Source organism: Cupressus sempervirens, chromosome 4 (genome assembly GCF_028749045.1).
Source record: "Cupressus sempervirens isolate cs-2001-9-10 chromosome 4, ASM2874904v1, whole genome shotgun sequence".
NCBI lineage: Eukaryota > Viridiplantae > Streptophyta > Pinopsida > Cupressales > Cupressaceae > Cupressus > Cupressus sempervirens.
The window spans coordinates 526,418,993-526,446,429 of NC_143121.1; the positions used below are offsets into that span (position 1 = coordinate 526,418,993).

Genomic DNA, 27,437 nt, shown 5'->3' on the forward strand with positions numbered 1-27,437 from the left:
TGAGCTGACAACATTAAATAAATATGTATTTTATTTAATTAACATATGGTAAATTATGGAGCCGACTCAAGGAATTAATATTGAGTGTGGTATAAAGGAAAGATGTTTTCTGAGTTTTAGAGACCATCATTGAGATCGAGGAGCAAAGAAGACTTACAAATTGCAAAGTAGAGGAGAAGAGTAATCTGCTAATGCATGTAAGTGACCTTAAGGGTTACTGTTGATGGATATAGAGTTCCAGATCTGATTGCATGATCTGAAGGTGAAGAAGTCCAACATACTGGATAGAGAAAGAAGCAAAATATTGTCACATATCTATTATTCTAAGAGGAATGGTATCGAGATCAATTGGACAGTGGGTTCATTGATCTGATCCTGAAGCTATTTGGATAGTGGGTTCAACTGCCTTCTACAACTCCTAATAGGGTTGGAATCTCCTAACAGGGATTCAAAGTCTCCTAACAGGGACTCTTTGTACTAAGCATTGTAATAGACTCCTAATAGGGTCTATCCTCTAACAAGGAATATTCAGATTAGTACATTATTTCGTGGGCATCATTCCCACTAGGGTTTTCCCTCTGATCAAGGGTTTCCCTAGTCAACATATCTAGTGTTTGGTTGATTAATTTATAATTGTTTAAGATTCATACATAACTAATTCACCCCCCCTCCCCTCAGTTATATTGGTGATCTAATACTTCTAACAGTGTCCCTGTAGACAACCTTGTGTGGAGGAACTTATCTTTGATAAGTTGCAAGAGGTTAATACTTGGCATAATCTGCTCTATAGCTTTGAGAATCCATTTGATACACCCTTTGATACACCTAGGGCCAAAGACAATGTGTCACTCACCATGCATCCCGAAGAGAGGAAACACCTCTTAGAAGAACACACATGCCTAGAGGCCATACACATGGCTAACAAAAAAATATCCTATCATCAAGTTGAGGCTGATGCTCATGAAGCTGAAAATAGACATGGTTATCATAGCAATCCCTTTGATAACATTACTCTTGATGGCAATGATGAAAATAATAAACCTCCTAGAACTCCTAGAATAAACGCTAGAGGATGTCCATCACCACCTAGAAAATCATAATCACATCACAAAAGTGTGAACAAAGATGAAATCACTAGTGAAGGCCTTCTTAGATTTCAACAAGATGAGGTTACCCAAAGGCTAATGCTAAAAGCCTTGGAACAAAATGGTGACCAATATTTTCAATACATGATAGCTAAGGGATGGAAACTCCCTCATGATTTCAATGTGCAAAGAATCATCCAAAAATGAAACCTACAAAAGATGAGATCTTGAGAGAGGAAATGTGAGAGCTCAAAAATAAACTCACTCAATTACAAGTTTCCAAGGAACAACCCAAGAACTCTTTTGTAGAATCAATATGTGCTCTTCCATTTTATAGGAGTCTTTACATGATCCCATTTCCTAGGGATATAGAGGTTCCTAAATATGACAAATATGATGGAAATGGTGCTCCTCACAATCATGTAAGGCACTTTTATGCTCTTAGCAAGGACTTTATGCACCAAGACACTTACCTCATGAGGTTGATTCCTAGGAACTTGAGAGGCCAAGCCATGGAATGTTTCAAAAAACTATCACCTCCTCTCAATTCATTTGATGAACTTGCACAATGCTTTATCCAACAATATTCTCATAAAATTCAACATCTTATTACTATGATGGACTTGTGTAATATAAAGAAAAAACAAGGTGAACCCTTTGTTGGGTACCTCCAACGATGGAGATGTTTACACTCTAGGTACCCTTGGTAGATTCCTAAGATCAAGAAGATTGACATTTTTATCAATACACTTGTACCTGAACTCTATTTTAACCTTAGAAAATAATTGTTCACATCTTTCAATGACATGGTCGAAAGTGCATACCGCATTGAGGATGTTGCTATTTGGAAAGGTGACATTGTGTTGAATAAAGACAAAAATAGAAATGGAAATGGAAAAGACAAAAAAAACCTTGGAATAAAAACAAGTATGTTGTCAATGATGGAGTAGTGGATGCTCTTAAGACCAATGAATCAACTTTTAATATTTCCAATGCTATCTATGCTGCAAAAAAATAAGAGACTTCAAAGTCTCAAACATTTGATAAAACCAAAAAATCTTCTAAGCCAAAGCGAGTTTACACACCTATGGTAGAATCTTATGAAGTGGTCTTAAAGACCTTGCTTGTAAATAAGTTCATCACGCTTGTAGAGAACTCCCGACACTATGACCCACCTATCAAACCTGATTGGTGGAAAGATGATCATTTCTACAACTATCATAGGAGCAAGTGCCATAACACAAAAAATTTCTTCAAACTCAAAGATGTTATTCAAGACCTCATTGATGGAGACAAAGTTGTAATAGATGGATTAGTTAAAAAATTTGATCGTAAAACCTTCAAATAGTCGTTACTTGAATATGAAAAAGGGATATGATCCCGTGCTAAAAAGAAAAATCACGATGCTAAGATCAATTATACCTACATTGGTATGCAAACAATGTCATAAACATGCTAGAACTTGTTGAACATCTTTGCATGATGGGTCCTAAATTTGACCAAGAACCTAATTATGACATGGATGATGAAAGACCTAAGGTAGTCCTACAAATACACAATGCTCAACAAACTCATAGGGAAACTAGGTCAAAGGTAGTTCTTAGGGTGGCAGAATCCTCTTCTTTACATGGTGAGACACTAAACACTATCACTAGGGGGCAGACCAAGGTTGTCCTCAAATTTACAAATGATCCCAAGAATGCTTCCTCATCCAAACAAGTGTCTATTTCGACTGTATCTAACTATGATCTTGTCAGTCAATTGTAAAGAACCTTGACACAAATTTTAATCTTTGAGTTGCTATAACTATCTCATTTGCACAAGGAAATTCTTGAAAAAACTCTACGCACAACCAATGTTCCCATAGATATTGACATTGAGTGATTCCAAGCTATGGTGAACCATATCTCCTCATCACACTGTCTTACATTCTTTGAAGAAGATGAGAAGTCACTTAGTCATCCCCATAACCTAGCTTTACACATCAAAGTCCCAATCTTTCATATTCAAATTCGTTGAGTCTTGATAGATAATGGTGCTGGGTTAAACATCATCTCCTTCAATGTTATTCAACAGCTAGGCATGTTTGAATTCGCTATCGACCCTAGGCAAAAGATCACCATCAAAGCCTATGATGATGTTGAACAACCTTCTAAAGGCCTTATTGTTTTGTTGATTTGTGTGGGTCATGTGGAAAGAGATGTGGTCTTTCAAGATTTAGACATCCCGTTGGCATACAATCTGTTTCTAGGAAGACTACATATCCATGACATGCAAGCGGTGTCGCCAATGTACCATTAGTGCATAAAGTTTATGTTGACACCTAAATTTGCAGGTGTCAAATTTGAAAGGGAAGTACCTTTTTATGCTATAAAGTTTGATTATTTCATTAGAAATTATATTCTTATCTTTTAAAATTAAACAATTAAAAATAATGTTTACCCTTGTCATGCATATGCATTCTCCTATTAGGACAAAATTCATTAGAAGGGAAAAATATTGATTCTTTTGAAAATGTCAGAAATTATGATTTATAATTCATATTTGATGGATTAATTATTCCCTTTTTTGAAATAAAATATATTTTTATGAAAAAGGATGGGGAGAGGGAGTTGAACACTCAACCTCTCAACCCTATCCTCTTTCCTATCCTAACTATCCATTCTACCCTAACCAGTTGTTCTATTATATTCCTTGAGAATGGTTGTTAGAAAGGAAAGTTGTACAGTTACAATATTTTTGTAAAAGGATATTAAATTTTTTCTTATAGGTTAGTTAAAATAATATAAAAACTATTTACATTAATACTTGTTTTTTGAGAAAAATAAATTATACTTTAATGTGAACATTTGCCATGATATTTCACTTACCTATATTATTTCTAGGGGAGATATATTGATGAATATCATTATAGATAATTTTTTAAATCATTTATATATTCCTAGTTTAAAAAAAATAAATATTTCCATCTCATGCTTCATGTTAAGGAAATGATTTTTAAAGTAAAATTATGTATTCCTTGAAATGGAATACTTATAGAAATATCTTCTTGGCATAGAGATATTATTTTACCTTCATGTAAATATATTAGGGTTTTAACTAAAATGGTTGTTTACTTTGTCAAATTTATGAAACCATTTTATGTGCCTTTTATAATATTCTTTAAAAATGATTACTTTGACTTAATGCTTATGTATGAGAAAGAGCTTTAGGGAAATATAAATTAAATATAAGACCCTAATTTATTTAAAATCTCTCATTGAGTTATTTTATGTGTGCAGGATTTATTCATTGAAATTATTAAAGCACCTATTAAGAGAATCAAAAGGGACATCAAAGAGGCATGAACAATTAATTATTTTGTAGAAGCTTTGCATTGTAAATAAAGTTTTCAATTGTATTTAGGGTTTTTTAGGTAATGTCATGATGATCTGAAGCTTGTATGCATCCTTTGAATTTCTATAAAGGATACCAAGATCATCAAATATCAAAATCATTCATGATCACCATGTTTATAACCTACATTTTTTCAATTGAGAAGGAATTTTTTTAATCATTATGGATTTTTTTTGTTATTTGTATGCACCAACAACACAAAATTTTATGGTGAATAATATCAAAAGAAATAAAAAGATTTGACATACTCATTTGATCTTTTGGTGATATCATTTATCTGTTGTTTAATTTGTTCCTTAGATTAAATTTTGAATTTTCTTTAATTGCTTTCATATTTGCATGAATGTTTTAAAGTTCTTCAATACTTGTTAAACAAAGTTACTGTGTTTGTTATTCAATCTGTGTCTTTTTCCTATTGGGTTCCTGAGGGGAATTAAATTCAATAGGACTTAGTATTGAAGCTATTTTAATCCATTTGTCAATTTGAAGCACTAAAGTGATAATAGTTGTCTTAAAGGGAATGCTGATTGTCTCTAAGGGTTACTTTAACATTTTAAGTAATTCATAGTAATATGATAAATATTCCATTGGTTAAGGCACTAGTATGCTGATTGATTGTAGAAAGGGCACATATCTAGGTGACAAAGATCCCTGATCATTGTGCATCACTCTCTCTCTCTCTCTCTCTCTCTCTCTCTCTCTCTCTCTCTCTCTCTCTCTCTCTCTCTCTCTCTCTCTCTCATACAACATAAATAAAATTGTATTCACCTTTAAGATTCATTTGTCTTTTGTTCAACGTTTTAATCAACACCCAATATCCTCAAAATTATCTACTCTAAAAAGCCTTTAGGGTGTGAGGTATAAGCCTACCAACCTTGGTTTTGCAGAACCAGAATCACAAAGGTTCACATTCATTTAGAGTGGAACCTTTCCATTGGAAAATTGCTATTAGGAATTCTCATAATTGGATTATCATTCCATAGGACCTAATTTGCTAATTTGGGCACCAACACATTGGCGACTCTACTGGGGAGTTGTCTACACAATCAGGGATTGTGAAGTAACCCATAAAATATTAGGTTTTAGAAGATCATAAATATAGAGTGAAGAGTCTATGTACACTACTAGAGGAAGAACTTGGAATATCAGCAAATATATATATTCCTCTATAAAAGAGGTGGAAATTCTACTTAAAAAGATTCCAGTTGGTAGCTCTACTGAGGGAGAAGACTTAGAAGGAAATGATTTAAACTATATTGTGATATGAGACCAGATTTGTATTACACCATGGAGGAAGAACACAAACACCTTTTGGATGAATTTTTCAATTTGGAAGATAGGAAGGACACATTTTTTTACAAGGATGGAAAACATATTTTAGGAAGCACCTTCAGGCATCATACCTTCATCCAAGGAATTTTCAAAAAAGTTTTGTGAATTGGGAATCTCAATAGATGATCCTAAGCTGAAGCTTCTTTTTCAAATATTACATGAAGATGATGAAGGACCAAGTTATATAACTCCTTTGGATGCATTTTGGAACTTAGAAAAATAAGAGGATGAATTTGTAGTGCAATTCTTTATGAGGATTTTCAATACCTATCAAGAAACACCTTCAGAATGCAGACCTCCATCCTTTTCTCTTATCAACAATATACAAGAATTAGGTCTCTTATGTGATCAACAACTCCTTACTTTTCTAAAATTGAATAATGCACTAGCTGCAGGGGATAGTGAATATATGACTAAAACAAATTATGAGTTAGATGAAGTTTCAAATTGGGATGAAGATGAAAATATTGGACATCATGAAAAATAATACGTGTCTAAAGATATTTGTATGACAATAAAAAGGAGGGTGATTCTCTTAGTACGAAGAAATCTTAGTGTTGCTAGATATGGAATACAAAAAATATGTTGAGAAAAATGGCTGTTTCTCTCAATCTGTCATGATGAACAAGTGGATGGATCAACATATACTCAGGAGATTCTGGACGAAAACAATAATTTGTAGGAATTGCATAGTAAAGATGAAATGAAACTATTTACAATATATATACATGAAGAGGTTCTAAAAGAAAGCTTTCATGGAGATATGTCTGAATTCTCTAAGTTCCTAAATCCTTTGTTTGAAGAAGAAACTTGCAAAGATGTGTATGAATTTTCTATGTTCCTGAACCCATTATTTGAAGATGAATCCTTATGCAATCAAATCCATAAGTATCATGATGAAGATAGAAGGCTTAGTCATGATGTTGAAGTCAATCTACTTATTATTTACAATCTACTTGTTTACTTGGGACCTCAAAGAGAACTACAATGAGATCCAATAGAATCAATATGTTCCTAATATTAGAGTAGATTTTCTAAATGATATGATTAAGATAAGTAGTGATCGCATAAATCTATTGGTAATAATTTAAAAATATGGGAGAAAAGTGATGTTATAGAAGCTATCTTTGAAACAATGTTACCAATATTTGAGCAAAAAGTTAGGTAATGTAATGATTCTTTTAGCCTTTACATGGGTTGTCCAACATCTACTTATCCCCTTACCTTAGATAATGCTTAAATGAATCTTGCAAATCATTAAAATTTATATTAGTAGAAGCAGTGTCATCGTGCATGATAGTAGAGACGAAAAAGACTAGAATGCCAGGTTTAGCAAATTTTACATTTTGTCTAATAGTATACTACAAGTTCTATTACAAAGTAATGAATGAAACACTAATTTTATGGTTTTAGAAATTTGAGCCTCCAAATGAAAAGTCTTTCCTCTCACCAATTAACAATGATATGTAATTATCTTAACCACTTTAGATTCTAACATTATCCTCAAAAGAACATGTCAACTTTGCTTTAAAAAATGTCACCTAAGCTTTGATTAGTTGCATCATGAATGGTGGATGCAAATAACTAATGTGGACCTTTTGATATTCTTAAGAAATTATTCTTGCAAGACTCCTTTTGTATTACATTTACCTTAAAGAAAATATAATTCTCTACACTACACCAATCACTCATTTAAACAATATTTTATAGAGAAAAAAATAATCTTAAAGATAAATAAAATAATATATTTTCCTTGAATATAAATTTAATAGTTTAAATAATATTTTATAGAGAGAAAAATAAAATGCTCAACTTTCCAAGACGTATCGCAAATAAAACACGCAATGCTGAACTTTCCAACACATACGCAAACAAATAAAACACACACAAATTTCCAACAATCTGCTAGAAATATATTATTTGAAACTTAATTGATTACATTATTCACGCATGTGGAGCTCAATTGTAATGCTAATGTGAAATCACAGTCTAACATCCACCGATTTTAAAATTTCCTTGAATGTCTTGACAATTGCCCACGTTCTCTACTAGACAGACAGACTTTTCAATGCCCTTATTTCAAATTCAAAGATATAAATATAATAAATAGATTCGGTGGAAAAACTATTTAGATATTGGAGGGTATCTTTGATGTTCAACACGTTTTATCAAACCCAATAGTTTTAGTTTGATTCCCGCACATTGTTAGCATTCCAGTATAGTTGGATTCCCCCATATTTGTTCAGACTTTGAAAAGTCACCTATACCATTGCAAACGGTTTCCTATTTATACCACCCATTTGTTGTAGTCACACATCTCTGGAACTGAGTTATTGCTCAATCGCTGGAATTTGTGTCACCCATCTCACTTTCTTGTGCTTAATTTGTTAAGGAAGTTGTTATTGCACAATGGCTGGAATTTCCATTGATTCATTCTCCAAGAGGAGTACATTTGTTCTTAACAAAGCACTCCAACAACGCTCACTGAATGACAAACCACAACGATGGGTTTCTCTCACTCCCCAAGCAACTCCTCCACTCAGAGCGCTGACTTTGGTTGCTGATAACATCAAATCTTCTGTCCCTCGGCGGACTGCAAATTATCATGGCGATGTGTGGAGCGATGATCTTCTACAGTCTCTCAGCACACCATATCATCAAGTAAGTAAGAGTGGAGTTTTTATTTTAGGCTCATCTTCTTTTTAAGATACAACTTAGTTTTTTTAAGCTTAATTTCTTTATTAGTGTGTGATGTTTAAGCATGGCTGTAATTTTGTTGCAGGCTCCATCGTACCAACAGTGGGCCGATAGTCTGATAGTGAATGTAAAAGAAATGTTCGGAGCTCTTGAAGATGGAGAGATCAGTCCGTCGGCTTATGACACCGCGTGGGTGGCAATGGTTCCTGCCCAGGATGGATCTCGCTCCCCACATTTTCCTCAGGCCATGAGATGGCTTATCACCAACCAGCTGCAGGATGGTTCATGGGGGCTTCCTTCAACTTTTCTCTTATGCGATCGTTTGCTTTCTACTCTCGCTTCTCTTGTTGCCCTTCTCACTTGGAATACAGGACACGCTAACATAGAAAGAGGTTATATTTGTGTTTCGTTATATTACTATTATGATGTAAGTTTACAAGTTTTTAGTATGTCGACATTAATCTTGAATGTCTTTGTTTTCATCATGTGCAGGTGTCTGTTTCATTCAAGATCATCTCAAGTCACTAGAAAAGGAAGAAAGCTTGTCTCCAGATTTTGAAATAATCTTTCCTGCATTGATGAAAAAGGCTGAATCTCTAGGGCTGAGTCTCCCGTGTGATAGTGCTTCTTTGATGAAAAGGCGAGCGGCACTTCTTACAGAGTAAGAGATTTGTTAATGTATTTGCAGACAACTGGAATTTACATAATTTGTAGATTAAAAATGTTAGATAGTCAAAACTGACTTACTTTTTTCAAGCTTAACTGTTGTACAAGAGTCCGATTCTGTATTCTTTCTTTCTTCTTACAATTCAACTTACTTGCAGTATCTCCATGGAGCAAGAAATTCCAGAAAACATGCTGAATGCGCTGGAGGGGCTCGAGGAAATAATTGACTGGAAGAAGATAATGGTGTTCCAGAGCAAAGATGGGTCTTTTCTTAGCTCACCTGCTTCCACTGCATGTGTACTTATGAATAGCGGGGATGAGAGATGCCTTAGCTTTTTGAACAATCTCATGAACAAATTTAGTGGGTGTGGTATGTTACATTTTCTAAATGCTGCGTTTATTCTTTTTTGTTGTAGACACCATTCAATACTAATTGATTCTTTTGGACTAAAAGTGCCACGATCATTCTTTGATGCTAAATAGATTAATGTACTTTGTGAAACAGTGCCATGCTTATATCCAGTCGATTTGCTTGAACGACTTTCACTGGTTGACAATATCGAGCGTCTTGGAATAGGTAGACATTTCAAAGAAGAAATCAAAGTAGCTCTAGATTATGTTTATGGGTGAGTATGTGTGCTTATACTTACAGTCATATTGTTTTGATTGAAACGGTCTTAAATTTCTTATGATGATAATGTTGGAGCAGATATTGGAGTGAAAAGGGTATTGGGTGTGGTAGAGAGGGCCTATTTCCAGATTTGAATACAACAGCACTAGGACTCCGAACTCTTAGGGCCCATGGATACAATGTCTCCTCAGGTGAATTGTTTTCTGTCAAAAATGAAATTGATACAAATCCATTTATTAATATTAACAAACTGTGCTGATTTATAATACTGACATGGATAAAATCTCAGAGGTGCTAAATAATTTCAAAGATGATAACGGGTGCTTCTTCACCAGTTCTGGTCAGAGACATGTAGAGCATAGAAGTATGTTGAATCTGTTTAGAGCTTCTGACCTTGCACTTCCTGGAGAAAAGATTATGGATGAAGCTAGACTGTTTTCTTCCCAGTATCTGAGAGAATCACTCAACACAAAGAATATCTTATGCAATGAGAAGATTGCTAAAGAGGTCTGCAACATTATTATCTTTGCAAATTTTGCTTTTCAAATCAACTGTATACGTTTTCATCACATTATTATCTGTCAGTGATAAATGCTATCATCCTTTATCTTAGAAGAGGATAAAAAAGAGTGAAAGAGATTTTACCAAATTGAGATTTTGTACATTACATTGTGTTTTTAGACTGAAGATGCGCTCGAGTATTCTTGGCACCTAAGTATCTCCGTCTTAGAGGCAAGGAACTACATTGATGCTTATGACGATAATCATGCACAGCTTAGCAAAACCCTATTCAAGTATGTTTACAAACTTTTCCCTTCTATTTTTATAAGCATCGTCTTGTTCATCATCTCATTTCTTAGGTTTCTTTTTTATTTTGACAGCATGCCATACGTCCATAATTCTTGTTACATGGAATTAGCCAAATTATTCTTCAACATTGAACAGTCTTTACATCAGGCGGAATTGAAACTTCTCTCAAGGTCGGTAATATAAAACTCTATGAAAAAATAACTTTACCTTTATGAATCTTTTATGAAATTGTAACCACGTTTACTATATGTTGTATGTTATAGTTGGTGGAAAAAGTCGCGCATGACAGAAGTGGACTTTGTCCGACAAAGGATTGTAGAGACATATTTTTCTGTGGGAACATTTGAGCCAGAGTATTCAAGGTGTAGAATTAACTTCACCAAAATCGGCTCTTTGGTATTGGTGATGGATGATATTTATGATACTTATGGAACAATGGAAGAGTTGATAACTTTTAGAGAAGCAATAAGGAGGTAACTTCTTAATTGCTTGTAACAAAGTTTACAAAAAGTGCTTTTTATTTTGTTTCTAAAGATATAATATCTCTCTAGGCAATTTCTTGATTCCTAGCCAAACACATTGCTTGAAATCAAGTTGATTAAATCTCTTCAATTATGTTCAGATGTGATACCTCCTTGGTAGATGAGCTTCCAGAATATATGAAAATAATCTTCAAAGCATGGTATGAAGTGGTGAATGAAACAAATAAGGAGGCTACAAAGCAACAAGGACGTGACATGCTCCATTACATTAGAAAAGATGTATGTAGTTAAATGAACATCTTTTTCAAAATTATTTTTTGGTAGAATAGCTTTATGTAACCATATTGCTTCTTGCTACTGCAGTGGGAGATGTTTGTCGATGCCTTGATGAAGGAAAGAGAGTGGTCAGAAGCTAGGTACATACCAACAATGGAAGAGTACCTAAAGACACGTTGTATATCGGTGGGTCTCGTTCCATGTGCTTTACATCCAATCTTTTTAATGGGTGAGGTTGTAACAGACAATGATCTCCCCATCATACATGAATCCTCAAATATTTTTCAACTTGTTGCCTTGGTATGGCGGCTCAAAAATGATACTGCAACTTCTGAGGTATTAAGACTATCAAGCATAAAATTTCATTTATTGTTTTGTGTAGGTTATTCACCTAAATTTTCACTTATACATGGGTAGCATACTCTAAATTATGACTTGCTTAGGTGGGTCAACTAAAACTAACTCTAGTGTTTCAAATAGAACTCGCCTATCTGGCCTGATTTAGATGACTAATCTTATAGCATGTCAAAGATTAGAGTGTGTTTTTTAAGTCAACTTGGTTTGAACTATCAATGAATAATGACTAATTAAAATTAAAAATATGACAATCTTTTTTCTTTTGTTTTGTAGGCTGAGGAGGCTCGAGGACAAGTCAACTCATGTATGGCATGTTATATGAAGCAAAACCTAGGCTCTACAAAAGAAGAGGCTCTGCAATATTTTGAAGAAATTCTTGATCACACACTAAAACAATTGAACCATGAGTATTTTAAGTTAAATGTCGAGCCCCCAAAATGTGGAAAAAGCTTTATTTTCAATATGAGGCAATGTTGTATGCTCCTCTACAAGAACAAGGATGGCTATGGAAGTTCCTCAAGTGAGACTAAAGAATATATAAGGAAATCACTCATCGACCCCATCTACCTATGGTGACAAATATATTATGTTTCTTGCCTCTCCATCCATGATAATTGTAAGGTAAATGTAAAAGTTGTGAAAAGATTATGTCCTTTAAGATGAAATTTAAAGATTGTATCATGAATAAATATCATCAATTTAAAGATGAAATTTAAATATCATGAAATTTTAAGATTGATAAAACTATGGAATTGAAATATTGTATTATCAGCAATGATTGTTTGTTTAGCTAGTTTATGTTACCATTAACTATTGTGGTAACTATTTGATCCAATGTAAATTTTGTGCTTATGTTATATGTCTAATTCATAAAGATGTGTCATTGTGATATATTATTAAAAAATGCTTTTTCATAACAGTGGCATGGTTGGGTTGATGGGGAATTTGTGTTTTAACAAGGCTTTGAGCTTTCCTATATCTTTTTTTATTCTATAACTTTCTTTTTGATTTTTGATTAATGCACTATAAGGATGTTGAATCTTTATTTTCAATATTTAGTTATGTAAGAGAAAGTAATCTACAGTTGTACAAACTAATGCAAGTGGATATATGATATTTCTTGAGAAATGAGAGACATCTAACAAAAATAGGTAGGTATTTGACATTGTGACTTTGAAAGAAAAATTATGTTTCAATTTAAAATTAATAGGCATTGACACAACACACCAATACGTAAGTCATTAAGAAATAGAATTATTATGAATCAATCTTGATAAAATATATTATAATCCCCTAAATTAAACGCTAAATTTACACATGCAATCACCTTAAGATCATCATGCACAAGGTGACACTTCTAATTAATTTAGAATAAATCAACAATCTAACTCTTTTCATTTTATTAGTGCTTACCACTCTTTTTAATTGTTGAATAATTTACTATAAGAGATGGAAGAGGTTGAATCTTTATGTTCAATATTTCGTTATGCATGTGAAAATAATCTAAATTTGTACAGATAATGCAAGTGGATAAATGATATTTTTGAGCAATATAGATTTTTTTTAATTAAGAGAGACATCTAACAAAAATAGATATGTATTTGACATTGCAATTTTGAAAGAAAATTATGTTTCAATTTTAAATTAATAGGCATTAACACAACACACCAATATGTAAGTCATTAAGAAATAGAATTATTATGAATCAATCTTGATAAAAATATATTAATCCATTAAATTAAAGTAAAACACTAAATTTACTATTGCAATCACCTTGAGATCATCATGAACAAGGTGACACTTCTAATTAGTTTAGAATAAATCAACAATCTAGATGTAGTGAGCAAGAAGGGAAAATGACTTGAAGCTCCAGTTTCCATGGAAAGATTACAAGTGAAAAAGTTTTTTGAGCCAAGGATTCCTCATGGAGATCTTCAACTTTAGGCTTAGGTTAGAGATTTGTAGGAAACTACTAGGTTGTTTCCCAGGATTTGCATCATTCAACCATTACACCTTTGACGTTAGCGCAAATTGGAATACATGTGCTAACCAGTACTTGACATTTGTGAGAAAGATTCAAACACCCAAAAATGTCATCTTTCTTTGGATAAGGGAAAATTGATTACCATCTTGGGAAGGGCCCCAGATAAGCCTCTTAAATCACATCATTTTGAGTTAAATCACATTGTGAACAACATATCTTATCGTGACTCTTATGTTCCATGGGAAGGCATTCTTGACCCTCCTCCAAGCATTGGTAGATCTTCCTTTAGAAAAATGTTCTTTGAATTAAATGGCAAAGTGAATATAATAGAAGTTTGAGTTAGATTGTATTCTATTTTTGATGGTCAGATGTTTTAAACTTAATATGATTTGAACTGGCCTAGATCTCTAATATACTTTTTTGTAGTGGATGAATTTCCTCTTATACTCTCTTTTATCGTTACTACTATTTTATTTTTTGGCTTATATTATACTTAAAAGAAAAAAAAGGTTATACTTTGAACTAATTGTATTGATTCAAAAGAATTTGGCCACTTGATATGTAAGTTCTGGAACAAAACATTTGATATGTCTTGGAATAGATAGATATTTCAAAGAAGAAATCAAAGTAGCTCTAGATTATGTTTAAGGGTGAGGATGTGCTTAATAATAAGAGTGTGCTTATACTCATATCATATTGTTTTGGTTGAAACGGTCTTAAATTTCTTATGATGATAATGTTGGAGTAAAAAGGGTATTGGGTACGGTAGAGATAGCCTATTTTAGTATTTAAATACTACAACACTAGGACTCCGAACTCTAAGGATCCATGGATACAATTTCTCCTCAGGTGAATTGGTTTCTATCAAAAATGAAATTGATATAAATCAATTTATTAATATTAACAAACTGTGCTAATTTATAATATTGGCATGAATAAAATCTCAGAGGTGCTAAATAATTTCAAAGATGATAACGGGTGCTTCTTCACCAGTTCTGGTTAGAGACATGCAGAGCTTCTGACCTGAGCTTTCTGACTCAACACAAGGAATATCTTATGCAAAGAGAAGATTGCTAAAGAGGTCTACAACATTAATATCTTTTGCAAATTTTGCTTTTCAAATCAACTGTATACGTTTTCATCACATTATTATCTGTCAGTGATAAATGCTATTATTTTTTATCTTAGAAGAGGACAAAAAAGAATGAGAGAGATTTTACCAAATTGAGATTTTTTACATTACAATGTGTTTTTAGACTGAAGATGCGGTGGAGTATCTCCGTCTTAGAGGCAAGGAACTTAGCAAAACCCTGTTCAAGTATGTTTACAAACTTTTCCCTTCTATTTTTATAAGCATCGTCTCATTCATCATCTCATTTTTTAGGTTTCTTTTTAATTTTGACAGCATGCCATTTGTCCATAATTCTTGTTACATGGAATTAGCCAAATTATTCTTCAACATTGAAGAGTCTTTACATCAGGCGGAATTGAAACTTCTCTCAAGGTCGGTAATATAAAACTCTATGAAAAAATAACTTTAACTTTATGAATCTTTTATGAAATTGTAACCACGTTTACTATATGTTGTATGTTATAGTTGGTGGAAAAAGTCGCGCATGACAGAAGTGGACTTTGTTCGACAAAGGATTGTAGAGACATATTTTTCTGTGGGAACATTTGAGCCAGAGTATTCAATGTGTAGAATTAACTTCACCAAAATCGGCTCTTTGGTATTGGTGATGGATGATATTTACGATACTCATGGAACAATGGAAGAGTTAATAACTTTTAGAGAAGCAATAAGGAGGTAACTTCTTAATTGCTTGTAACAAAGTTTACAAAATGTGCTTTTTATTTTGTTTCTAAAGATATAATATCTTTCTAGGCAATTTCTTAATTCCTAGCCAAATACATTGCTTGGAATCAAGTTGATTAAATCTTTTCAATTATGTTCATATAATATCTCTCTAGGCAATTTCTTAATTCCTAGCCAAACACATTGCTTGAAAACAAGTTGATTAAATCTTTTCAATTATGTTCAGATGTGATACGTCCTTGGTAGACAAACTTCCAGAATATATGAAAATAATCTTCAAAGCATGGTATGAACTGGTGAATGAAACAAATAAGGAGGCTACAAAGCAACAAGGACGTGGCATGCTCCATTACATTAGAAAAGATGTACGTAGTTAAATGACCATCTTTTTCAAAATTATTTTTTGGTAGTATAGCTTTATGTAACCATATTGCTTCTCGCTACTGCAGTGGGAGATGTTTTGTCGATGCCTTGATGAAGGAAAGAGAGTGGTCATAAGCTGGGTACATACCAACAATGGAAGAGTACCTAAAGACACGTTGTATATCTGTGGGTCTCGTTCCATGTGCTTTACATCCAATCTTTTTAATGGGTGAGGTTGTAACAAACAATGATCTCCCCATCATACATGAGTCCTCAAATATTTTTCAACTTTTCACCTTGGTATGGTGGCTCAAAAATGATATTGCAACTTTTGAGGTATTAAAACTATTAAGCACAAAATTTCAATTATTGTTTTGTGTATGTTATTCACCTAAATTCTCACTTATAGATGGGTAGCATACTCTAAATTATGACTTGATTAGATGGGTCAACTAAAACCAACTCTAGCATTTCAAATAGAACTTGCCTATCTAGCCAAATTTTGATGACTAGTCTTATAGCATGTCAAATATTAGAGTGTGTTGTTTAAGCCAACTCTGTTTGAACTATCAATGAATAACGACTAATTAAAATTAAAAATATGGCAATATATATATATATATATATATATATATGCTCGAGGACAAGTGAACTCCTATATGGCATGTTATATGAAGAAAAACCTAGGCTCTACAAAAGAAGAGGCTCTACAATATTTTGAAGAAATTCTCAATCACACACTAAAACAATTGAACCATGAGTATTTCAAGTTAAATGTTGAACCCCCAAAATGTGGAAAAAGCTTTATTTTCAATATGAGGCAATGTTGGATGCTCCTCTACAAGAACAAGGATGGCTACAAAAGTTCCACAAATGAGACTAAATAATATATAAGGAAATCACTCATCAACCCCATCTACCTACGATGACAAATATATTATGTTTCTTGCCTCTCCATCCATGATAATTGTGAGGGCAATGTAGAAGTTGTGAAAATATTATGTCCTTTAGATGAAATTTAAAGATTGTATCATCAATAAATATCATCAATTTAAAGATGAAATTTTAAGATTGATAAAATTATAAAATTGAATTATTATATCATCAATAACGATTGCTCGTTTAGCTAGTTTATGTTACCATTAACTATTGTGGTAACTATTTGATCGAGTGTCAATTTTGTGCCTATGTTATATGTCTAATTCATAAAGATGTGTCATTGTGTATTATTAAAAAATACTTTCTCATAACAGTGGCATGGTTGGGTTGATGGGGAATTTTTGTTTTAAAAAGGTTTTAAGCTTTCCTATATCTTTTTTTAATTCAATAAATTTCTTTTTAATTGTTAATTAATGCACTATAAGAGATGGAAGATGCTGAATCTTTATTTTCAATATTTAGTTATGTAAGAGAAAGTAATCTAAAGTTGTACAAACTAATGCAAGTGGATATATGATATTTCTTGAGTAATATAGGTTTTTTTAATGAAGAGAGACATCTAACAGGAATAGGTAAGTATTTGACATTGTGACTTTGAAAGAAAAATAATGTTTCAATTTAAAATTTATAGGCATTGATAGAACACACCAATATGTAAGTCATTAAGAAATAGAATTATTATGAATCAGTCTTGATAAAATACATTCTAACCCCCTAAATTAAAGTAAAACACTAAATTTACACATGCAATCACCTTAAGACCATCATGCACAAGGTGACACTTCTAATTAATTTAGAATAAATCAAAAATCTAACTCTTTTCATTTTGTTAGTCCTTACCACTCTTTTTAATTCTTGAATAATGCACTATAAGAGATGGAAGAGGTTGAATCTTTATTTTTTGTATTTAGTTATGCAAGTGAAAATAATCTAAAGTTGTATGAAATAATGCAAGTGGGTACAAATGATATTTTTAGAGCAATATAGGTTTTTTTAATGAAGAGAGACATCTAACAGAAATAGGTAGGTATTTAAAATTGTGACTTTGAAAGAAAATTATGTTTCAATTTAACATTAATAGGCATTAACACAACACACATATGTAAGCCATTGAGAAATAGAATTATTATGAATCAATCTTGATAAAATATATTTTGATCCCCTATATTAAATTGAAACATTAAATTTACTATTGCAATCACCTTAAGATCATCATGCACAAGGTGACACCTCTAATTAATTTATAATAAATCAACAATCTAGATGTAGTGAACAAGAAGGAGAAATGGCTTGAAGCTCTCATTTCCATGGAAGATTACAACTGGAAATTTTTTTTGAACCAAGTATTCCTCATGGAGATCTTCAACTTCAAGCTTAGGTTAGATATTTGAAGGAAACTACTAGGTTGTTTTCCAAGATTTGCATCATCCAACCATTACACCCTTGATGATAGCACAAATTGGAATACATGCACTAACTAGTATTTGACATTTGTGAAAAAGATTCAAACACCCAATAACCTCATCTTTCTTTGGATAAGGAAAAATTGATTACCATCTTGGGAAGGGCCACAGATAAGCCTCTTAAATCACATCATTTTGAGTTAAATCACATCGTGAATAACATATCTCATCATGACTCTTTTGTTCCATGGGAAGGCATTCTTGGCCCTCCTCCAAGAATTGGTAGATCTTCCTTCAAAAAAATGTTCATCGTTGAACTGAATGGCAGAGTGAATATAATAGAAGTTTGATTTAGACTATATTTTATTTTTGATGGTGATATGTTTTAAACTTAATATGATCTATACTGGCCTAGAGCTCTGATATACTTTTCCTAGTGGATGAATTTCCTTTTATACTCTCTTTTATCATTGCTACTATTTTTTTTTGGCATATATTATACTTAATAGAAAAAATAATGTTCTACCTTGAACTCATTGTATTAGTTTAAAAGAATTTGGCCACTTGATGTTCTAAAATTTCAAATGAAAGGAGACTTCTTTTCTTGGACCTCCCTATAATACAAACCCTAAACTATTGTAGAAGGATTGACCATGTCGAGTTGGTAAACCTCCTTTCATTATGAATGTGCAAAAACTACCCAACACCAAGCTTTAGTGGGTGCCAAAGAAATGATTGGCAAGTGCAAACATGATTCCTATTCTGTAATAAATGTAGGGATTTTCCCTAGGGTCTAGTAGAAATCATCTTCTCTCAAAAGAAACTTCTCACATCAACATAGATTCTTAGTCAAAGAGGTCTATTATTTAAGTTTTAGAACAAAAAATTTGATATTACTTATCTCCAAGATATTATGGTCACTGAATGGTAAGGGATTTTTAATTTTTTTTATGTTGGTGAAACCATTGGTATATTTTTTGTTCTATTTTCTTCCCTTCAAGCGAAGAATTTTGTGTTAAAAAATAAGGCTTTGGTACACTATGGTTATGGTCTTTGTATATAACGTTGGATGCCTAACTTTAAATGCTCAAAGTTTAATTGTAGATTTATTTCGTTCTGGCTACCATTCCCAAACCTACCTTTGGAATACAGATAGTTTGACCTTCTTGAATGCATGTATAAAAAGTTGGGGATCTTCCTTAAGACTAATCATCAATTTCCTACTTTGACCTCCCTAGTCTAGTTAGAATGTGTGTTCTTGTTGACAATTCAAAAACTCTTCCTAAAAAGATTAATCTTAAATCTCAAGTAAGTTTGTGTGAATAACAAGTTTTTTTTGAATCCCCTACTAATGTGTGTCATGTGTCATGAAGCAATTTGATATTCTCATACATGTTAAGATTTCAATTCAAATCATATATCTATTTCTCTAATAGATGCTAGAAAGTTCACTCCCACTCATTTGAATCAAGCCAAAGGCATTTTCACATTTCTAGAATTTCTAAAAAAATTGTTATTATACCTCATTAGTACTTCCTTAGTTCCTTTAAATTGCTTCAATCTTAGCTAAGTGATAATAACTTTGCACAAGAAATTAATTCTTCTATAAGCATTGATGAAATTCATGTTAGAAGTGTGCCTGATATTGCTTCTAAGACCCCTCCTCTTATGCACCTATTCAAGACCCTAATTGTATGTATGTGCCCCTTATTAGAGGTTTAGAAGTGTTAAACTTGACCTTCTATGAGAAATGAAAAGTGAATCTTACATTGTTTCTCTATGTAGTGATTTGATTTTATAAATGGATACTAACATTAGTTGATATATGTTAAGACCCAACTTAGAGTGGATATAGCTTTTCACTTATTTTTATGTTAAATCTCTCATATGACTATAATACAAGCTAACATGTTTAGACTCAAATGTGAAAGGCTTGATATGTCATTGTATTATATTAGAACATATGTTGATGGATTCATGTTGTATTATGGATATTTGATTAAGATATTAGTACAGTTTGATATTTACCTTCATGAGAATCATTATGAACTTTCAAAAAAAACTTGTATTAGGATAAGAAGTGCTCTCGTGATTGATTAATGATTGAAGTTAGAAGTGAGTCATTTTTTAAGTAGTAGTATAAGGATATTATGATTGTGAGATGCTAAACTACAATATTAATGATTTATTGATTTAGTCTTCATAAAATGGAAATAATATCATAGGATGTGATGTTGTATTGTAGGATTGATTTATGAATTTATGTTGACATTATTATCCATACATCCTAATTAGATAAATTATTTGACATTATGGTTATACATCTTACCTTTTTTGATTATCTCATTATGGTATTGATGGTCATTTTATTGTGATTAATTGAATTTATTATGTTTTGAAGAACTTTCAGGATATAGGAGGATTTTAGAAATGGTGAATTAAGTCAATGAGATGTGACCATGGGTTTTCATGTGAATAATGTATATTTATTATTAAGAAGGTAGGGAAGGACCCTAAAATTATAGAACAGCTAAGAACAACACAAACTAGCACCATCCTGCACCGCTATTACCATGCAGTGAACTAGCATAGTATCGACCATTATGGCCAAATGTCATACCTTCCAACAAAATTAACCAAAAAATTAATGCTACTAATAGAAACTAGACCCTTTAGGCCAAGAATTGACAAATTTGTTAGAAATGAGGTGAAGTTGAAGTTCCACATCACCAAAATTAACTGTCGAGCCTCTCCTTGAAGTAGTTCTAGATTAAAGTAACATAATACTATTATGGGTGCCCTAAGGATTGGACTATTATCCTTTCTTACAATTAGTTCCCCATGAATAAGTAGGACTACAATAGTACTATTACAAAAAATTGGTTGTTGAAAGCAAGAAATGGAGGTTCTCATTTTTCACGACCATTGATGAGGGAACATCTAATCATAGATGTAACAAACATTATCATCTTCCTAGACATAATAAAGTGTAACCAACATGCATTTTTTGGAAGGACTGGAAAATCTCACGAGCCTTGGGTCAAAGATATGACAAACTAAGATTATTATTATCCCTTGTTATAGCAAAAGAAAAACCATAGAATTTAAGAAGGGTTTGAGATGTGTTCCTAGCACAACTGGTGTTCGAGTTGTAGGGGAAAGAGAATAGTTTTTTGTTTAAAGAAGTAGTGCTACTAATCATGAGTTATGGCAGTTACTTATTCAATTTCCAAAATTGACCTATTAGAGGGTAGGGAGATTTGAAGGTGAACCATTGAAGCTACACAAATATAGCCCAAATGAATATGTGTTGATTAATATTTGTAGGCAATTCACTTATGTAGACAAAAAGCTCATATCTAAGAAATTTTATGTTTCCATATTTCCCATTGAACTAGACCATTATCATTGCAAATTATCTCAAGATGTTCTAAACATCAAATTAGAGCTAAAGCTCATGAACCTAAGGCCTTATCATGCCATACCTAGAATAAGTTGTGCAATATAATAGATTAACTCTCGACACCTTTTTAGAATAATATATTCATTCTTTGGCTTTAGGGGTGGTACCCTTCCACACCACCATGTATTGCAGTAAGGAGCACACTTGGGGTTGCTAACCCCAAGACCCTGCAAGCTCCTTGACCCCTAGCATAGGGGTTTTGTCCCCAAATCCCCATAGGAAAGAATGAGAGGAAATTGGTCGAATGAAGTAGGGAAAAATTAACCTTTGAGCTTGATTAGGCTCCACATCACAACTATCTCGCAAATGAATATGTTAACTATTGTTTCAATCACTTGATGTGATTCATGTTAGACCCAAAGACAAGCATATTATCAACAAATAAACATGAAATTATGTAGCTATCATCATCCAACCTCTTTAAATAAACACAATGGTTTGAATGGCATCGACTATATCAATGCTCATTCATAAAAATGTCAAATTTAATATACCATTGCCAAGGTGCTTTCTTCAAGCCATATATACTTTTCTTCATTCTTCACACTGAATTCTTCTTACCCTTGAACTCAAATCCCTATGGTTGTTCCATATAGATTTTTTGCTTTCTACTCTCGCTTCTCTTGTTGCCCTTCTCACTTGGAATACAAGACATGCTAACATAGAAAAAGGTTATATATTTATGTTTTGTTATATTAATATTATGATGTAAATTTACAAGTTTTTAGTATGTTGACATTAATCTTGAATGTCTTTGTTTTCATCATGTGCAGGTTTTTTTTTCATTCAAGATCATCTGAAGTCACTAGAAAAGGAAGAAATCTTGTCTCTAGATTTTGAAATAATCTTTCTTGCATTGATGAAAAAGGTTGAATCTCTAGGGTTGAGTCTCCCATCACGTGATAATACTTCTTTGATGAAAAGGTGAGCAACACTTCTTATAGAGTAAGAGATTTGTTCGTCGACTGGAATTTACATACTTTAATGCTTGATTGATAGACTAAAAGTGTTAGATAGTCAAAACTGACTTACTTTTTCAAGCTTAACTATTGTACAAGAGTCCTATTCTATTTATTCTTCTTTCTTCTTACAATTCAACTTTCTCGTAATATCTCAATGGAGTGAGAAATTCCAAAAAACATGTTGAATGCACTGGAGGGGCTTGAGGAAATAATTGATTGGAAAAATATAATGGTGTTCTAGAGCAAAGATGGGTCTTTTCTTAGCTCATTTGCTTCCACTGTGTGTGTACTTTTGAATAGTGGGGATGATAGATGCTTTAGCTTTTTGAATAATCTCATGAACACATTTAGTGGGTGTGGTGTGTTACATTTTCTAAATGCTTTTTTTATTGTTTCTTTTGGACTAAAAGTGCTACGATCATTCTTTGATGCTAAATAGTTTAATGTACATTGTGAAATAGTGCCATGCTTATATCTAGTCGATTTTCTTGAATGACTTTCACTGGTTGAAAATATCGAGCATCTTAGAATAGGTAGACATTTCAAAGAAGAAATCACAGTAGCTCTAGATTATGTTTATGGGTGAGTATATGTGCTTATACTCATAGTCATATTGTTTTGATTGAAACGGTCTTAAATTTTTTATGATGATAATATTGGAGCAGATAATGGAGCGAAAAGGGTATTGGGTGCGGTAGAGAGAGCCTATTTTCGAATTTAAATACAACAACATTAGGACTCTAAACTCTAAGGGTGGTGCTTTAATATACCATTTCCAAGGTGCTTTCTTCAAGCCTATGTCAAATTTAATATACCATTGCCAAGGTGCTTTCTTCAAGCCATATAAATGTTTCTTCATTCTTCACACTAAATTCTTCTTACCCTTGACCTCAAATCCCTTTGGTTGTTCCATATAGATTTTTTCACCCAAATCACCATGAAGAAAAGTTGATTAAACATCAAAATGTTGAAAATGAAAATCTTCAACATCCACAATACTTAAAACAATACGAATAGAAGTCATTTTAACAACTAGAGAGAGTTTCTCATCAAAATTAATGCACTTTTTCTGTGGAAATCCTTAATCCTTTTATAACTAACCTAGATTTAAATAATTTCTTACCTCCCTCCTCTTCTTTTAGTCTGTAAACTAATTTATTTTGTAAATCTCATTTACCTCTAGGAAACTTACATAAATCTCAAGTCTAGTTTTTTAGCAAGGACTATTTCTTCTATCATTGTAGACTCTCACTAAAGCATCACATCCACCTGCAAAACTTCATAATAACATTATGGTTCACTTGCATATGTTAATAAAATAGAGTACAAAGAGGGAGAAAATATTTCTAGAGATCTACTTAACCTTATTAACCATCTAACATTCATTGGGGTTTGTTGTATTTGTTGTTATTTTTGTGGAGCATAAGGAACTACTAGAACTTCATCTTTTAAAATATCATCCATTGCTACATAATTATTTTGTTTCTTCTCGTATTGTTGTACAAGATCTTTGTACAACAATTTCTCATTGAATGTGACATCCATACTTTTAACAATTTAATAATACTAAGAGGGGGGTGAATTGGTATTTTCAATCTTTTTGTCCACAACTAAATATTATTAATTACTTTACGACATGCATAAGAAAGTAAACCAATAATGTTGAACAATATAAGAAACCATACACAAAGAGAGATCATAACACCATATTTTTTTAACTAGTGAAACCATGGCCAAGGGAAAACCTAGTTGGGGATGAAATCCACTAGATGATTCACTATATAAAGAATACAGTTAAGGATATTGACCTTGTTAGGAGTCTACAAAGAATGTTTAGTGCCTTGAGTCCTTGTTAGGAGACTAGGCCTTGTTAGAAGCCTCAACCCCATTAGGAGTTGCTTAACCCTGTTAGGAGTTGGTGGATCATATAAAAATGTGTGCAAGAAGAGCTCACTGCCCTAACATGCAACTATACAATGAGATCTTTAGGAAATAAGTAGACATACAATTCTAAGATACTTTATGTACTTCACAAATCTTTTGATTGACAATTTTTCATTCAAGAGTGACTGCACACAACTTAATCTATATCATATCTAGCATAACAATGCTTCACATCATATATCACAATGTCACATTCACTTGTTGCTCTCATTTCACAAGATCATATCAACTTCGTAATCATTGATCACACATCATTATCATCATATTCTTGTACTCCCTTAACTTCGCAAATGAAGTTCTTTGCTTATACCAACATATTGATAAATTCTTACTTAGTCAACTCACATAATTATCATTAGAGTCAACTCATAAAGAAATAATAAATCAAGTCATTTAACACAATTTTCTAGCATGCTCTGTTCTACGCTGAGTCATCACTGCATTACTAATTCCTTCATAACTTAAACTTGGTTTATGGTAAGGACATATGCACTAGTATACCTCATCACTATGATGTCTTGCATCTTTGGTTAACTGTGCAAGAGAATATTCTATTATCATCAAAATTGTTATGTTGCTGTAATACTGTTTGGCACTTAGACAATTTTCTTTATAGATGAACAAGACTAATCTACAAAACAAATATGTTACCGTAAATGACAACCATAACTTACCTTATCTGATTGATTGGACATATTGCCAACAATTTCCCCCTTTGGCGTTGATGGAAACATTTTGGGAAAATTGGCTAAGTCCCAAACACATTTGAAGGGAAATAAGAGCACCCTATAAAGTCATCTAAGATTAGTATGCACATCTTGTATACAATAGTTCCTTGAAAAACTTCTAATAAGCAAATACAAGTGCATGCTACTATGCCATAAAGGCAAAAACAAACATAGTTGATTTCCCACAATTAAAACCTTAAAGGAAAGTGATTGAAATTTACCAATTTAAATAAATTTCAGCTATATTATGACATACAAATTATTATTCTACGATCATAAAATTAGAAGAATGAGACAGAATGAAGAACACAGATATACGTGGGGAAAACCTTTCCAGGTAAAAACCCCACCCTCCAAACCATCAAGCTAATGTATTATTCAGCAATAAGTTACAATATATTTTCAGCCTTCACATGGAGATTTACATCTTGCTCCATTCTAGAGAAAATCTGGCAGCATAACCCTGTGCAAATAACTTCTCAACTCTCTCTCTATTCTCTACAACAATGCTTTGTACTTATAGAGTTTTCATACAAGAGGAAACAATTTCTAAAGTGTCTACATTCAATGCATCTATAAATTATTTTAGAAACTTCCTTATGCACAACCCTTGCATAAAAACAAAGCATAAGAGAATAAATCACCAAAAAATAGAAGCTTTATGTTTTTCTACTCCAAGTCTTTTCTTGTGGAAGAACTCAAGTTCATTTAGCAACTTTACAAGAAAGCACAAATAAAGCAATAAATTGTGGTAAGGCCGAGTCACCTTATCCCAACAATCTCCCACTTGACGGAGACCTTACAAGATTCAAATTGATGAAACTATATCATCACAGCCATCCATGAAACAACATAAATCATAACATATGCTCTTGTGCTCCAACTAGACACCTATCCAAATAACACAAGCATAAGATCCATGTGATAAAAAAGGCTACACACACTGCCACCACTCCATTGTGCTCATGAGCTACATAGAAGCATCAAAAGCGTCAACTTCTTAGCTCAACAAAACTATAAAGTGATCCTCTAGAAAACATGATAAAACATCAGCCAGAACAACAACCAAACTATTTTGTCTAATCCAATTGATAAACCCATGAGATTGAAAATAGCATCCATAGTAAATGCTAACTCATCCAATCACCTAAGCCTCAAAGGTATCTAACACCAAATAACTCATGCCAGCAACATAACCAACCCTTAAACAACAACCTCAAGCTCTATGTGTGAATCAATCGATGAAGATCAAACACATACAAGAACTCCCATTGCATGGGTAATGTCAAATTTGAATAAAAATCAATGGCATACTGAGACTATTGATAACAACACAAAGAAAGTGTAACCATGTAGTACCAAGGACCATCCACAAAGATGTTGGAATATTCAAATATGGAAAGAGTACTTATGAGAGTGGGGGGGGGGGGGGGGGGGGGGGGGTGGGGTGAATCAGAAGTATCCCACTTTAACCAATAAAACTTTTGGGTGAAAGTAAATTGCATGCATGTAAATACATCTAGTAAACATGAAACTAAGACATGCATCAACAACTCTTAACACTGTGATTTGGTAACCTAGAAACCCTCCAAGAATAAGAAGGTAAAACTGGGGTGGGAATGATAATCACAAAAATTACTGCAACAATATTGTTCAACCACTTTTGATGGTCTGCCCTGTTAAAGGATTTACACTGTATTAATAGTGACTTGGTTAGAGGCTTTACAAACACTTTACATGAAGTGTTACCCTGTTAAAGGATTTAATCACCTAATTAAAGGATCTATGAAATAGCTATTAAGCTAACCTATCACCACAGGATTTCCATTCTAATACAATTGCTAGAAAGTATTAGGTATAATGAACCTGATAGATTACAATCCTCGATTGCTGAATGTAGGCACCTGTTCCACTTTCTCTGATCTTGATCCTTTTGTGATCTGATAACCCTCGCTTCTGAAAATAGATTTCCTTGTGCACCCTTGTATGTCCACTCATATATTTTACAATGAAATTTTGTCTTCCTTATAAAGACATTTGAGGATTTAGGGTTAGGTATGGATCTACAATCCATATTCAATCTCTATTTTTCACTTATTATTT

At 32.7% G+C, this 27,437-nt stretch overlaps 1 protein-coding gene and 1 pseudogene across 1 annotated transcript; both read left to right on the forward strand.

Moving 5' to 3' along the window:
• The first annotated feature begins 8,222 nt into the window (after positions 1-8,222).
• Positions 8,223-12,308, forward strand: LOC149562245 (taxadiene synthase 1, chloroplastic-like). The gene is made up of 13 exons (XM_089823866.1): positions 8,223-8,474; positions 8,596-8,902; positions 9,003-9,171; positions 9,335-9,546; positions 9,682-9,802; positions 9,886-9,998; positions 10,097-10,314; positions 10,489-10,601; positions 10,689-10,787; positions 10,881-11,090; positions 11,240-11,378; positions 11,463-11,711; positions 12,006-12,308. The coding sequence occupies exons 1-13, from the start codon at positions 8,223-8,225 to the stop codon at positions 12,306-12,308; spliced, it is 2,505 nt and encodes an 834-aa protein (XP_089679992.1).
• Positions 12,309-14,025: 1,717 nt separating this feature from the next.
• LOC149562246 (taxadiene synthase 2, chloroplastic-like) lies at positions 14,026-16,824 on the forward strand (annotated as a pseudogene).
• Positions 16,825-27,437: the final 10,613 nt, after the last annotated feature.